Below are 16,767 nucleotides of genomic sequence, written 5' to 3' on the forward strand. Positions count from 1 at the left end.
AGAAGGCAATATGAAGAGAAACTTTCCTAATCTCAATTGATTTATAATTCAGGAACTTCCTGAGTCCAACTCTTTTGTTGTTTTTATTTATGTTCGTAGTGGTTAGGCTATCCACAAGCATCCCAGAACCATTGGTCGGCTGGCAGGGACTGTGTATGTAAAGCATTGCTCACAATAGAGAAATACAGAATTACAGGGCAGTTAAGTCAAGTAGACATATCCAAGTTCTTGTGACCAAATGGGATACAGCAGAGATGCTGCATTTAGTTCTCGTATAGCAAGAAGCTTTGGGGTGAGAGATTATACACTGAAATTCAGATACCTATTAGTTCCTGTCATTCACTGATTGTTCATTTTATCTATAGATTAAATAATTTCTTCTACTGACCCTTCATTTTTTCAAGACTCTCAAGCATGTAGTTAACTTTCTGTGTCAGTTTTTGCTTTGTAATGAGCCTTACTCATTGTGTTCTGGTTTTGTTATATTCTGAGAACTGAAATTTGTGTGGTAGGGAAGAGAAAAAGAAGAACGAAAACTACTGCAAAATCAGTGTGGATGAGGAATTTTCAACACATTTTTTTTATTAACCATAATCCTTTATTAGACCTCACAGAGGTGTAAGCTATACATACAAATACATTAGAAAGATACCCTCTTAACAGTAATGCTTCACATTTTGGACCTGATACCAAGAGGGCTGCGAACATTTCAGTACATTCTACAAACCAAAGGGTGCATTAGCCTTTATGTATACAGAGTGACAAAGCCCTTTACTGAAATCAAAGTAGATAAAAGTGAAAAATCAGTCAACTACCTCTTCCAACCTTTACCTACCATAAAAGCATATAAAAGCCTTTAAAAGCATGAATACACTATTATTTATGGAACAAAGTTTTGAGTTGTAGACAGCTCATAGAGACAGGGAAAGAGAATGATCAAAATGACATTACATGAACTGCAAACTAGCAAAAATTCTCTTTTTTTAAGTTTATACATATTAGGAGCTCTGTTTTTTGATTTATTGGTCATTACTAGAAAAGCTTTTAAGTGCTAAATGGGGAGAATAGCGCAACAAAGACATTGTTGAGGTATTTGGGGGATTCTGCAACACGATGATGTTACATACACAGTATGAAATATTATTTGTCATCAAGTAGTGACATTGTATTATGAGTAAGCACAAGAAAATTAAAAAAAGAATAAATCCAGTTAGAACTTTAATAGAGAGTTTAAATTGTTTTTAGTTAATGAACACTTAACAATTGTCACTGTTTCATTTTAATGACTTGAAATGTTAATAGTAGCGTTATTCAGTAGTGAAATCAGAAATTCATGTATCCACATTCATGCCTGCATCATTGAAACCGCAGTATTAGACAGGATACCAATGCAAGTCCAACAGCAAAGGAAGGGATGATAGTTAATTTTTCTATTTGAAAGGGTGATCTCTGAAATTTAAGTGCCACTGATCTCTTCAGTTAGCGCTTTTTGGTGTCTTGTGCAGATAATTTGGTAGGAGAGGAAGCCCATGTGCTGTTTGATGATCAGCACCAGATGGTGCTGCTTCTTCTAGTTTGTTTCCAAAAATTTTGAGGGTTGATAAACATTTAATATTCAACCTATGGACTCCAAGAATTAAGAAACTGTAAAACAGGACTATAGCATTTTGACAGAAGCAACGTGAAGTATCGTACTAGAGGTAAAGCTGTTTAGAACGTTATCAGAATCAATATGCTTTCAGTGGAGAATCTTATGACACTAATTTAATGAGGCAGTTTAATCAGGCAACTATTATGATTATACACTTTTAACAAAGCTTTGTTATTTCATCTTGTAATGGATTTCTATAGAATTCCATTGAGCTAGTTCCTTAGAAATGGTTATAAATCAAAAGGTAAGATTTATCTACTGATCTACTGTGTCATGCAGTGTAGCTTGCATGTGCTTTATTATATTCAAACATGTTTCTAAGTGGAAATAGCGAAAAGTGTCATATGTAGAATTTATATTGAGTCAATTTTGAATTCTAATCTAAAATTTTAAAAAAGAATTATATTTAGGATAGAATTTGTGTCTTTGGATGAAAAAAGTCCGTCTTGTCTCTTTCATTGGCAGCACTTTATTGGTCTTTTTTGCCTTTGATCACTGCAGAAGTGAATTTTTCATACCGCTGACCAGGTTAATGCCAGTAAACCAGAAATAATGGAATATACATTTGATTTTAAAATTTACAAAGTTAGATATTTCACTACAAAATATAAATTTCACATAATTAGTTGTATTTATAGTTATCTGGTTAAACTTTTTCTTTAACACGACAGTACATGAAGTGTGATCTTATTCGCCAAGACAGAGGACAGTCCTGTTTGTTCTGCATTTATTTTGTTGTTGCTTCCCAAGCAATGCGATGGTATTAACACATGTAAAATGTAGTAAGGTGGAATGTCTTTGATTTCATTTAAAAATGGTTCATACCTTTACAATATGAAGAAAAATAATCTTTCAACCATGTTTATGCTGTTTTAAAAACATCTATCAAGTGTGAATATAGGTATTGTAAATGGATATTTATAACATTAGTTGGAAAGAGTGTTTAGCAGCAGAAGTATAACACTGATGATTTTATGAGTTTTGTGAGCCAGGGTGGCAAAATACAGAATCATTGAAGAATACAGATATATCAAAAAAGTTATAATTTTTTTTTTTTTTGGTATATATGAATTTATAGTAGTAAGTCTTTTCCGCTTCTGAAATCACTAAGGGTAATACAGAGAAACATATATTCTACTTTTAAAGAGCATCTAATTGATGAATAATAGAGGAGATATTAAATGACAAAAATCTTAATACCTCTCTGTATCACATGTTATTCTTAATTTGAAAGGATGAACAGTTTAAAAAAAAACCTCTCACCTGACAGAAGTCATACAGAGAAGGATGAAACAAAATTCTTAAGTTCATATTTGAAAATAAGGTACTCAGATTTTGTATTTTACACCCACACTTAAACAGAAAAATAGATTTGCTTGATGACAGCAGAGAAGTGTCTCATGATATAAAAATCACGTGATTTCTTGAGGTGTGAAAAACAAATGTTGGATATAGCTCGTGACACCCATATTATACACTGTTCTTCTAAAATTAGACTCCAGTTGGATTACTGAATATAATCCATGCAAAATATGTTAAAAGCAAGAAATTCAAATTTTACTTGAGAGGAAAAAGAATAAAAACATAATATACGTGCCCACACACGTACACATACCCACATTCTAGTAACTTATAGATACACACATATATATATTATATATGTGTGTATACATATGCACACACAAATACACTCACCCTTTATGTAACTTAGATAAAATTTCCTAATGTAAGATAAGCATCAGGGAGGTCCTTCTTGTTTTGGTCTCTGATAGACTGGTATCTCTTTACTGTACTATATGTAATCAAATTTCAGATATTCTTATAACACCCTTCATGTAAAAAATAAAAGATTTATATCAGATACTGTGCGTGTGGACAGTTTGAGTCCAGTAGAATATTATGATGCTGTGACAAGCAAAATGTATAGTGTAGGATTAGAATGAATAAAAACTTCGTGTTAATGACTGCTTTACTTAATGTAATTTCCATGCATGAATTGGATAATTAGTAATCTCACCAAGGCAAATTCTTATTTGTGGATTGTTCTCAAGTGGAAAAATTTCAGTCACTCAAAGGCCTCATCTCCTCCTCCTTTCTCCTGCTCCCCAAATAAAATCAAGGTGAAGCAAAGCAAAACAATCCCCTAAAGTAACAGGCAAATAATACAAATTCTTTTCTAGTGGTGTTTAAACTAGATTTACTGGGGAAGGAGGAGGGAGGAATTAATGTTTTTTTGTTTGTTGGTTTATTTTAAATATAAGAATGGCATTTGGAAGACTTGTTTTTACTGAATGGTATCCTTAAATGAGGGACCGGCATAGATTGAGTCCCCAAATAAATTAGTACTATTCCTTTTCAAACTAAAAATAAAACATTTTAAATATATTGATTTTTACCTTCATCAGAAAATCAATAATCTAGCTAGCCTACAGGTTCTAAGAATCTCTACTTGGGTTAATCTACCATCATTTAAAAAACAAAACAAAACAATGAAATGTGTAATTTTGCACATTAGGATGCTCATAGTGACCACATGAACTTTTTTTTTTTTTAAAAAAATCACACTGTTAGCCACGTATTTCAACTTTTTTTCACAGTTTGAAACTGGTGAGAATTAATAATAGCAACAGTTTCATTTAAGAATATGTTGTTTCTTCATTCCTTGATAGGGTCAAGTTCATTTTTTGTCCCGCTTTTTAAAAATAGCTACTCCTGTGAGACATGACATGAAAAGTAATCAGCTATATGAGAAAGTAATCAGATATAAACAGAAACTTGCGTTTAATAAGAATCTCAATCACGTAATGCTACTGACTTTAAGCCAAACTCAGCACTGATTTCAGTCTAGAGTGTGTCTTAAAAATCTTAATTGTAGTACAGAATTTTCAGTAATCTGAACATATTTTCAGTCCTATTCATTGTTCTTTGACTTTAAATGCTTTTCTTCATATGTGTTTCAGATTTGAGAAAAGATTCAGAACTGCAGTCCAAGTCTATGAATTCTTACATCATTTTTACTCTACTTTCCTGCTCCATCCCCATTGATTTAGGATTTCTTTGCCATTTTGGAGTGAAAAAAAGTTGAAGATTTATGGCTAGTTGTATTTCTATTTTAATAACCATACCTATATAAGTGTCATTTTCATACATTAAAAAAATATTTACGCTTTCTTTTATATTTTAGTCAAGTACTTTCTTAAACAAAACAATAGCACCACTTTGGCATTGTTGGCCAAATCAGTAAAAGGTAAAGCAAATATACATGCATTTTTCTGATCTTGTCTTCCCATATACTTGATTATTAAAATGGAGAGCCAGGAGGACACAAAGATTGACTTAGAGTCTTTATCAGTCACTGTTTAGCACCGATGCTAACTCAAAACCTACTTTCTGGAGGAGGTGGAACTGGCTGCTAGTTACGAATGGAATTGAATTCTTTAAAGAAAACTGTGATTTTCTTGTCTCTCTATGTTAAACAGTTCCAATCAGCCTCATATCAGTATTTCATCCAGATGTGTGTATATGTAAATACATTTAGAGCAGAATGTTTATTAATTTTCCATTAAAAATCTTAATGATTATTGTTTTTGTGGCTCAAATTTTTCTACCTTTAAAGAGATATATTAACTTCAGAGGGTTTAGAAGTCCTTTTAATGAGGCTTAATTCACTTTTAGATCTGCACTTTAGTACATTCTGTGTAGTAATTGAAGTTTTATGTCAGTTCAAGAATGTAAAAATGTGTGACTTCTGTCATGTGTATTACGTGACACAGAAGGATGGGGAGTGGGATTTTTTTTATTACTTAAGTGATTTATGAGAATAAACTATATCTAGTAGAAGCACTGTTCCTAAATATCTGAAGTGCTTTTGAAAATCTCTAATTAAGAAATATTTCAAGTCAGACTACTTTGTACATTTGGGAGGGAGATGTTTTGGCTTATACTTCAGCTTCTCTAAGCAGCGGATTTATTGAGATTATTAAGCTAATGCAGTCCTTTTTCTTTCTCACTGACTGGCATATCATGTGCTGACTGCCTTATGACTGGAGAATTCTTATGCAATTATGCATACCCCATCTATGGATTTCTCACCTCGACAGTAGCAGATCTAGCCTCTATTTTGTGATTCCAGTTTTTCTCTAGTAATGCCAAGTGTTACCTTTGAAGTTAGAAACTATTCATTATTAAAGCTATTATTCGAGAATTGTGATTTGTTTAGACAGTTGTCAAATTCTAATGTTAAATTTCACTGTCTATGAGAAGTATTTTAGATTATAATTTATCAGCAGGAGAAATATGGTGACATGAATGTGACTGCATGAATCACAAGATGAACACAAAATTTGGAGTAACTTACAGAAGTTAAATGACAAAATTCCCTATGTTTTTTTTTTGTTTGTTTGTTTGTTTTTTTTATTATTTTGAGAAACTCAGATCATTACCTCTGAATCAACAAGATGATATTTATAAAAAACTTGCCAACCACAAATTGTTTTTGTGCTCATATCTTTTCACCCTCCTGTCTTAGAACTTCAGAGCAGTGGAGATGGAAGGAGTCAAGATATGCCAAATGGAAACATGACATATTTATGATTTCAAAATAATGTCTCATTCTTAGCATGCATTTAAGAATTCTTAGCAACCATTTAAATTGGAAAAAAAAAAACTTCGCTCCCACCAAAAAAATAAAAAAAAAAATAAAAAATCCTATTAAAACCATGGCTGATAAAAGATTCGCTGCAATTTTGTATTAAGTTTGTGGTAAGTAATGTAGGTTAGCTTCCCCATCTACTTCTTTGTACCTGCATTTTTCAACATACCTGTCACAGTCAATGACAGCTGTGGCTGATTCTTTTTATTCATGCACTGTTCCATTTTTACAGTGTGATGGTAACCTATTGTGCACATAGACATGCTTTTCATAGATGGATTTAAAGAATTACACGGGAAAATATTGCACTTTTCTTGAAAGAAATATGAAACCCAAATTTCCTAAGAAGAAATAAAGTGGGAACAAGCAAGGAATTTGTGACACTTTTAAGACCTACCTTCCCTGTCTGGTTCACAGGGAACTCACGATGAACTGTACAATATATAATCTACTGAGATTCTTCTGTGTTTTAATCAATTCAGTCAGCTCCCATGAATGTAGTAGAAGGTGAGACAGGTTTGAGCCTTTAAAGAGAAATATTGCCTTTACAGATCTGATCTAACATCTTCCTAATTGCTCCCTTCGTACAGTTCTGCACATGATGGAGCAGTGCATTTTCCCCAGCATTCTCTATCCTTCTCTCATGTTATCTTATTGGATTGGACTTGATGATCTTTGAGGTCTTTTCCAACCTGGGTAATTCTATGATTCACGCTATCTTATTTTTCACTCTAGGACACTGTTGGCTATCTATCCATCTTCACTGCATGGTTAATCTAGCACTGAATTGATATACAAAAATGGATCAGAATAAAGTGTTATTAATGTTAGAATCAGTGCATTACATACCAAGTTTATATGTCAGATGTTATCTGGGAATATATTAAATGTCTCCTACAAGACTGTATGAAAAGCCGTTTTAAGTAGCAGTTTGTAGGACATTGTGGTTTATCTCTCCTTGAAAACATTCTACACTGTAATTTGGTGATTAGCTTAGCTTTTCTGATACACAGAGAGATGCAATGGGCTGATTAACAGCTGCTGATTAATTTGGTCACATTAGATTTTGGGAAGAGTTAAAATGGCAGAGGACCTGATTAACCCTCAGTTATATTTGAATATAAATCTGGTATTTCAGAAAGATTAAGGACTCAATGTGCTACTCTTTAAAATTATTTGAGAACTCTTTTATTAACTGTCTTTCCTGAACCTAGTCATCTATAAATCTGCGTGTCATGTAACTAGGGGAAAACACCATCATTCAAACCATAACCATTTTAGTAATTTAAACCAAATAATCACAAAATTATTTTATTATTTAAAATTCATATATCCATATTTGCTTTTACCTATTACTATTTGGCCAGACCCTTTCATATAACAAACTACAAAATAGCACCGTTGTACTATAAAACAGAGATTTTTACATACTGTTTGATATATGTGTATTACTGATATGCTAAATTTTACATACTGCATTATATGGAGGAAGAAAAGTTACCTATACTGTTGCAAACAATTACCTGGAAGAATCATTAATAGTTTGAGAGCCTATGTTTGCTGTAACTGCTTTTAAAAATCTTTTGTCTTGCAAGTTGCAGTAAACTGCATCTTTGCAAGAGAAGGAAAAATGAAGCTGTCTTAAAACAAATGTATCTGTAACCCATATTCTGTCAAAATGTCACAGATGGAATTAATGGATGTTCAAAACTGTATATGTTACCTTACTGCTGCTGTTACTGGGAATGTCAGACTGTGCAAATATGAAGGGGTAGACAAACAATGTTATCAGACACTGTAGAACAAACAGCCTGTTGCTTGTATAGAAGTGCAAATAAAAAAACACCACTTAGACAAGGCTGATGAATGACTCCAACAGCCAGTGTTCATAGGTTAATTTAGTGCAATTGAATCCATCAAAGGCCCATAAATTTGTAGGCTTTTGAGGAGCACAGGACTTTTAAGAGATTTTGTGCAGGACATCTAAAAGAGGTTAACACGCAGTAATATATCAACCACAAAATTTTTTAGCTTTTAGCTGGTTAAAATGTTCTGTTTTCTAAAAGACTTAATATTGGAATGTTTAGTTGCATTGTTCACTGGGAGAATGCCCATTGGTTGAGATTGCATCAAGCTTATTAAACCATAGGTTTTTTTTTTAGTCTTCCAATTTTAACAAATAATTTATTTACAGCAAAGTATCCTGCAGATGGCACATTCATTCTTCATTCTTGTGGATGGCATGATCTTACATTCTGTAGTTTCTGTTTCCTGTGTTCCCTCTACTTGTATTCTTCAAATGCACTTCCTGAAGATATTAAAAAAAATAAAAAAATAAAAAATAAAAAGAAAAGAAAAGAAAAGAAAAGAAGTTATTCCAGATAGATTTTAATGCTCTATATGACCACACAGGTTAGTAAGAAAAAAGTTATCCTAAATGCTAGAATTTTTAGAGCTCTTCTACCAGATCACTCAGAACTTGACTACCTAAAATTTGTACTGTAGTTTTCCTGTTCTTCTGGGTATAAACATCTTGATTGCTGTCATTGTTGATCTGAGTAGTTGCAACATAACTACATTTTGCATTTTAATGATATTTGGAGAAAGTCGGCCAAATGGAAGCTGTTACTTTGGAGCATTTTTGCAGAAGAAACCTCTATATACAGGAACCTAGATGGGCTTAGACAGACAGTTAGGTGCCACAAATTTTCTTTCTTTCAGAACAAGGACCCTTGCAAAGCAGGATGCAAGGGGGCCAATGGAACTTTAAAGTTGTGTTTGTAGGCTTCATGGAGCATTCTGGGCTTTGGTACCCAGTGAGCAGGTTTTCAAAATTACCAGGGGGAATTCTGCTACCTACATGTTGCATGAGCTGCATATTAGATGTGTAGGTAAGGTCTTTTTTGGCTAATGTGGGTTCACTGCAGGAGCAGCAGCCAAATAATTTGTATTCTCTTAATCAGAGTAATGTGACAAGCAAATCAAGAAGCCTTTAAAATGAATAATGCCCTCAGTTCACTGTCTTTCCATATGCAAGCTAGTTTTTGGAAGCACTAGAAGCTGCTCTATCCAGTTTTTGGTATGATTACTTCCCTTACCATGCTGGTAAATATTAGCTGGACTCCAAACTTCCCGTTTTCTACTGGACTAGATGCAGAATTGATAAGTGACTTTTTATTTTTATAGTCCTCATCAGAAGTGAAATTCTTTGTGAACAGAAATTGTGGCTGCTGTCACAAGAATACCACAAAATACAAAGTCATACTAAGTTAAGGCATATGTATGGAGATGTGCCACTATGCTGTCTTCTATTTTAGCACTAGAAAAAGAAATGTAACCTTCTCTGAAACTTAAAAAGTAGTGAAAACATCTGATGGACAGAAGGAGAATACAAGCTAATTTGGTGTATTACAGTATATATAAATTTTAATGATTTCCTATACAAAGTACTATTTTATATACAACTTTTTACTTTGCTTCTGGTATCTTTTAAATGTAAAATCAGAAACTGATGAAAGATTACAAAACTTTAGTTCATATACAGCTTATTGATTGCCATTGGTTTTGGATTGGGTTCTGATGGATACATGTTGAATTATGCTTTTTAGAATATATAGAAATACCAAATCCAGTGAAACCAGCAAGTCCCAAATTAACTATATGACCAAGCAATATCATTGAGCTAAACTTAAAATTATCATCACTGACAAGACAAATTTGTTAACAGTGAAGTATTCATGAAAAAGATATTTCTTTGCTAGAAATCTTCCTTTATAGATGTTCTTAGCCTAAAGTACAATACTGAATGCCAAAGAGATTAGTTATCTAGTTCTATCAATTCAATAGAATGTGGGCTTACCTCAATCAAATTTTACTAATAGTTATAAAATAATTTTCCTAGAATGGATTGAATACAGAAACAAAAATTTAAACTAAATTCAGCTTTTCCAAAAATTATTACCATTATACTATCACTGATTGGTTGTTTGTTTCTCTCCACCTTTTCTAAAGCTACCTTTTCTTTCTCTAGTTTTCTCTCATTTACACTTAGTTTTCACCCTAAAGTACTAATTCTGGATTTTTCACGATTTTCAGTTATACTATCATTGTAGCACTTCACATGAGTTAAGGATCCTACTTCACACTACAAGTGTTTTATGTAATGCTATTATCAGTGATCTGGATCAAGAGATCAAGTGCATCCTCAGTAAGCTTGCAGTTGTGAACAAACTGAGTGGGAGTGTTGGTCTGCACAAAGGCAGTAGGCTCTGCAGGGGTACCCAGATGGGCTGCTTGATAGGCTGTGTCCAGATGTGTGACATTTAATGAGACTGAATGCTGACTGCTGCACTTGGGTTGTAACGACCCCATGCAGCAGAGCGGAGCTGGAGTGTCTTGAAAATGCATCTAACAGAAAAGAACCTGAGCAGCTGGATAGCAGCCAGATCAGGGGCCAGCTGTAAGTTCAGGTCTTCAAGAAAGCCAGTGGTATCCTGTCCTGCATCAGAAATAGTGTGGCAAGTAGGACTAGTGATTACCTCATTACATGACCACATCTCAAATACTGTGTTCGCTTCTGGGCTCCTTACTACAAGAAGGATTTTGAGTTGTTTGAGTGTGCGCAGAGAAAAGCAATTAAGTTGGCTAAGGGACTAGAAAACAAGTGTTATGAAGAGTGGCAGAGGGACCTGGAGCTGTTTAGTCTGGAGAAAAGGTGGCTGAAGGGGGCATTCATAGCTCTCTACAGCTACAATGAGGAGAGTGCTGGTTTCTTTTTTCAAGTGATAGTGGAAATGGACAGAAGTTGAGACAGGGAGGTTTGAGTTAGATATCAAGAAGAACTGCTTCATGGAGAGGTTGATTAGACATTGGAACAGCCTGTCTAGGGAAGTGTTGGAGTCTTTTCCTTAGAGGTATTTAGGGGGTGCGTGGGCATGGCACTGAAAGATATGTTTTGAAGATGGATCCCAGTATTTCAGGTTGATGGCTGTGCCTTGATGACCTTTAAGGTCTTTTCCAACCTAGGTTCTGTGATTCTATGAAGTGCTTGTATTGTAATAATGCACTAAGAAGATGGGAATTCCTTGACTCATCTGTCTTGTTTTTCCCTCATGGCAACAAAACAAAATAGCCTTGTTACTGCTTGAGGAAATTTTACCAGTATATAAGAAAAGAATTATACACTGTATCCTGTTTGCAACAAAAGTCATATATTCTTAAAGGCTGCACACTCATCATCTACAAGGAAAGTAAGAGCCTTATTATGAAAAACAGCCATTTTCACTTCAGTAATAAATTCTCTCAATTAATGTTGTTGTCTGACTTCAAAATTGCTTAATCACTGAAATAAAGCAAGTACCATGATATAGCAAGCTTTCAGTTACAGCTGTTAATATTCGCATGTATATGGGGAAAGAGCTGTCACAATACCCAGGCTAGCTTTGAAATTGAGGGAAGATGGCAGGTAGCTTTTAGAACAGTTTCTCTTCTGGAATCAGCATTTTGATCCATAAATAGATTAACGTGCATGCCAGAAAGTACTTTGACACATATAACACATTTTATTTCCAAGTATGCAATGTTGAGACTAATGAAAACAAAATATGAATGCCTGAATCAGGATCAGAGATCTACATTTACTCTAGTATACAAAATCTTGCCTAATTTATTTGACTATGAAATTAAGTAATTAAAAAAGATTTTTGTGTGTGTATTTGTTTGTTTGTCTGAACTTTAAAGCTGATATTTAGATATAGACAAATGTAATAAGCATTTTAAGATGCCAGTTGCAAAATGTTAACTTTGCATAAGTCACTTTGTGAACAGAGAAGTTCAGACTTTAAGCCTACCACCTTAAGCATGGATATTTGGAGACTTACGGATAACAACAACCTCAGTGACAGTAAAGGTCATTTAGCTAAGATGAAATGTACTGGGAAGCATGCAACAGCATTCTTATGCTATTAGGATGGACTTCCAAAATTCATATTGGCATTAAAAGATCTCTTGCTTTATTGGTAATAAATGGAAACTCTAATGTTTGTAGTAACACACATGATATCTTAGCTACGGACTCTCTAAGGTCTATTTGAAAGTTTTCTGGTTCTGTGGGCAGTGTGGTTGGTAACAAAATAACAAGGCTGGGAAGTAAGCAATGGGAGAAAATTTTCTGAAGTGAAGAGGCCAAGTCCTTCTATCTCTTACACATAAAAGTTCCCGCGCTGGCTCTGGTAATGTAATATGGATGTAATACGAATTAGGATTAATGCCATTAAGCATATTTTGGTCTGTAAATGTATCTGTGAGTTGATAAAGAGCCAATTACGAAAGATAAAGCCAATCTTAGTAAGATTAATGAGAAATCACGCAATACGCTTTCTGTTTTCTGAGTAAGATTTTCTTAAAGTAAAACCATCATATTTTCACTGTTTCTCAGTCCCATTTAGTATGTTTAAATTCTGAAGATTAAATAAAATCTGAAAGGATGTTGGCTAGTACTTGATCTTTTGAGAGAACCCACTTCCTTCTACTAGTTTGCTGTTAATACATTTGTGTACTTTCAACATATAAATACTAAAGAATAAGGAATAAAAATCTGAGGAAGAGTAAAATCATACCACGTACATCTCTTTGGTCTTCTTGCTTAGGATGGAAGGGAATGGCACTTAATTACATTTATATTTTTCCTGTTCTTTGTCTAGTGAATTTTATAATCAGCCTTATCAGTGCCAAATTCATGTTAAAATAAATAGAAGACAGGGAAGCAGTCTGTGTAGTATTGGCCTCAGTGTTGCAGTGGGATGTAAAATAATTATGTTTCTCTTACCTAAACTGACCAGAACAGTTGGCCCAAACATATTTATTATTATCATTATTATTATTATTTTCAGTCTAAACTTTAAACTGAAAAGCAAGTTCATTCACCTAGTTTTCCTTAAATAACCTATTGGAGAAAATCAATTGAGTTACTTGTAGTTTGCTTATTTAATGACATTTCTGTGTTTCTGGTGAACAGCTGCTATACTGAGGAATCTGAATGGTCATGGAAGTATATTTTAGAGGACATAATTTGAATAAAGATTATATGGATAGATCCTATTCTATTTCAGTTTGTCTTTGAAGGTGAATTGCCTTTGTAGATTGTATTTGGGGGAAGAGAACCAACACGTAAAAAGTACACAGCTTACTGAATTTTAGACAGATACATTGGTTTTGTATAAATTCGTCTGATTGTTACATCTACATATGATGGCTACTCAAAAAGCTGTTTTTACATTTTCTCATTGACCAACCATTGTCCTGTAATAAAAAATAATAGAAAGTTACTTTCTTTTCTGTCAGCTATTAAGCGTTTAAAAAAAAAGCTGATGCTTCTCTATGGACTTTCATGTACTTTAGCCTGGATCAGTTGTTCAGCACTGGAGAAAATATATTTAATGTCTCAAAATGCCTCTCAAATTACAAACATTTTTTCATTACAGACAGTTGCTGACCCAGAGAGGTTTGGTGACCTCTGTAGGCTACAGCTCAAAGGATATCAAATATTGCAGGGAGTTGGGGTGATACTTCTTTTGAAGTAGGACACATATGCTCTAATGAGAGTTTGGTATCCTTCAGATAGATGTCTGAGAAGGATATTTGATTGCTGGGCACTACAGAAAGGACATGTTTCTATAGTTCACAACTTCATTAAGGTCGATAATATTGAAATTCATACTCTGAGTTATCCCATCTGGTTCATGAGAGACTTTGGAGTGGTTAGCCTGAGGCTATAGCATTGTGCTCTTTCATTTCTCTGTGCAAGCAAATATGCATGTCATTGGCTGTACCAGTTTAAGGTAATTTTTTTGCAGGCTGACTGTAAAAGAGCAATTACAGAGATATTGAAAGCTTGGTATCTAACTTAGATAGAGTTAAGGTTGAATATGTGCTCCATTGTATACAGCAGCTATGGCAATAATGAGGCACTTCTAACTGCATTCTTCGTCTTTCTTTTTTTAAAATCTGTAAAGTATGCTGTATGTAAAATATATGTAATATAAGTGTTTATTACTTAGCTTTCAGAAACTTTCATATCTGACTATGAATAAATGCTTTAGAATGGAACAAATAACAATCCCAAAGAAAAAAACATCTTGGTTTTTTGCTAAACAAAAAAACCCAGAAAACTCTACACCTACATTCTCCATAATTGGATTAAAACTCATTCGTGATGCTAGCCTTCTACCACCACAGTCATTTTTGGTTTCCCAGGCCACATAAATCATTCAGTTCCTGCCTCTGTTTATGAGAGAGATTACACAACATGTGCAGGGCAGTCTGGGAATCAGGCCCAGCCAGCATGGGTTCACGAAAGACAGGTTCTGCTTGACCAACCTGATGTCTTTCTATGGGAGAGTGACCCACCTTGTGGATGAGGGAAAGGCTGTTGACATGGTCCACCTAGACTTCAGCAAAGCCTTTGGTGCTATCTCCCACAGTACTTTCATGGGGAAACTGATAGCCTGTGGCTTGCACAGATACACACTTTTCTGGGTAAAGAGCTGGCTGGAAGGCTGGGCCCTAAGGGTGGTGGTGAATGGAAATAAATCCAGATGTTATCAGTCATGATTGGTGTTCCCTACGCATACATATTGGCTCCTGACCTGTTTAATATCTTTTTTGGTCTGGAAGAGGGGATTGAGTGCACCCTCAGTAAGTTTGCAGATGACACCAAGTTGGGAGGAAGTGTTGATCTACCTGGGGATCGCTGGGCTGAGGCCAATAGAATGAAGTTCAGCAAGACTAACTGCTGGGTCCTGCACTTTGGCCACAACAACTTCTGGCAACACTACAGGCTCAGGGAGGAGTGGCTGGAAGAGTCACCATCCCTGGAGGTGATGACTAACAATCTGCATCAGTTTAGCCTATAATCAGAACAACCACCTCCAATGTAGTAAGTTTACTGAGATTCTGTTATTCCTGGAAATTAAAACTACACTGGAAGAATGAATAACAGGAGACACTGATTGTGTACAAAATCCAAGAATGAGAACAACTAATATTACAATTAATCCCTCCTTAGATCCTGTATCTAAGTAAGAATTTACAGAGTTCCTATACATTATCTTATATATTCTTTCTGTATGTTTACGATCTACCTCATATACATGGAAAAATAATCAGAGGGAAAATACTGTAAAGCAGAAAAAAAATATTCAACTTGAAACAAAATATTTTTGTTAAAATCAGTAACATATCAATACAGAATTAACTAAATATATTCATCTTGGAAGAACCTATGCAAAGAAAAGATATGTGCATTGCATTGTCTTTCTTCAGTGGAGGCAGTTACTGTTGCAAAAAGAAAGAGTAAATAATAACATGGAAATATGTACTAGAGTTTTTCAATGTATAAGTTTTTTCTTCTTGCATTCTATTTCTTCTAACTATATGTTCCTCTTATCTAGCATAAATTAGAATTACAGTTTCTCCTACTCCTTTTGTATTTTTGTTTCTTCAATCTAATTTTATCCATTAACAGAGATGAAGGAGAAATTTAGTTTGTTTTTCCCATAAGATTTCTAATATTTTATTGCCAATTTCCCATTGAGAAGCATTTCTGGTTTTTTTGCTTCAGATCATCTCTTTCCTCCTTCTCCTGTACGTTTTCTTTATTGGTATTCTCTTCTTTAATAAAAATCTTTTCTCTAATTTTATTTTCTTTTCCATTTTCTCAAAACTCTGTACTTCATAGTTTGTTCATTTCTTCAGTATTTTTCATCTTATGAGACTCTTTAATCTAATTCCCTTCCTTATTTTTTACTCGGTTTTCATTTCTTTTTACTGTCCTTTTCACCTCTTGTTTTTTCTCCTTTTTGTTTCCTGAATGCTGTCTGCTGTAGCTAGTTCATCTCAGTTAATACAAATTTGCCCTATTTTTTCCCTCTTAAAATAGAATATCCCAGATTGGAAGGGACCAACAAGGATCACTGAGTCCAAAGCCTAACTCCACAGCGGGCAGCCTAGAAGCAATATCTAAAAGCATTGTCCTAAAAGCTTCTTGAAACCTTAAAGTCTGATATCTCATCTCTTCTCTGAGGAAGGGAATACCCTGGCACAGAGTATTCGTTCTCAAACACCTCTTTATCATCTAATGTGCAAAGGTGCAAGGCCTTCTGGCTCTTCCAGTTTGTGAGAGTGTCTTCCTGCACATATTCTTAAAGGGAAAAATAAATCTGATTAAAGAACGACATAATTCCTTGGCCCTCTAAGGAAAGTAGCATGGAGATCTATCATAAAGCTAACAGGTACCTTGTCTCTTTTCACATGGTGTTACAGTACATTTTGCCCATCACCCTCGTAATAAGTATGGGAAGAAGTGCAGAGACTACAGGCCAAGCTTGTTTCCTTCTTTCTCCACAAGCCTTAGATATACGTGTGCCTTGATATGAATAAATTACAGAGTTTTTCTGTCCATAGTTGT

At 34.3% G+C, this 16,767-nt stretch overlaps 1 protein-coding gene across 2 annotated transcripts in view; it reads right to left on the minus strand.

Annotated features, from left to right (window-relative positions):
• Positions 1 to 575: 575 nt before the first annotated feature.
• The window catches only part of IGF1 (insulin like growth factor 1), a 55,576-nt gene continuing 39,384 nt past the window's right edge, over positions 576 to 16,767 (minus strand). Inside the window, exon 4 of one of the 2 annotated variants that reach the window (XM_015867574.3) lies at positions 576 to 8,610. In XM_015867574.3, coding sequence (XP_015723060.1) covers positions 8,551 to 8,610 — 60 coding nt within the window. In that variant the 3' untranslated portion in view covers positions 576 to 8,550. The remainder of the gene's footprint in view (positions 8,611 to 16,767) is intronic. The other variant, XM_085522136.1, reaches the window with a different exon arrangement.

Source organism: Coturnix japonica, chromosome 1 (genome assembly GCF_054131305.1).
Source record: "Coturnix japonica strain WE chromosome 1, WE-NBRP24, whole genome shotgun sequence".
NCBI lineage: Eukaryota > Metazoa > Chordata > Aves > Galliformes > Phasianidae > Coturnix > Coturnix japonica.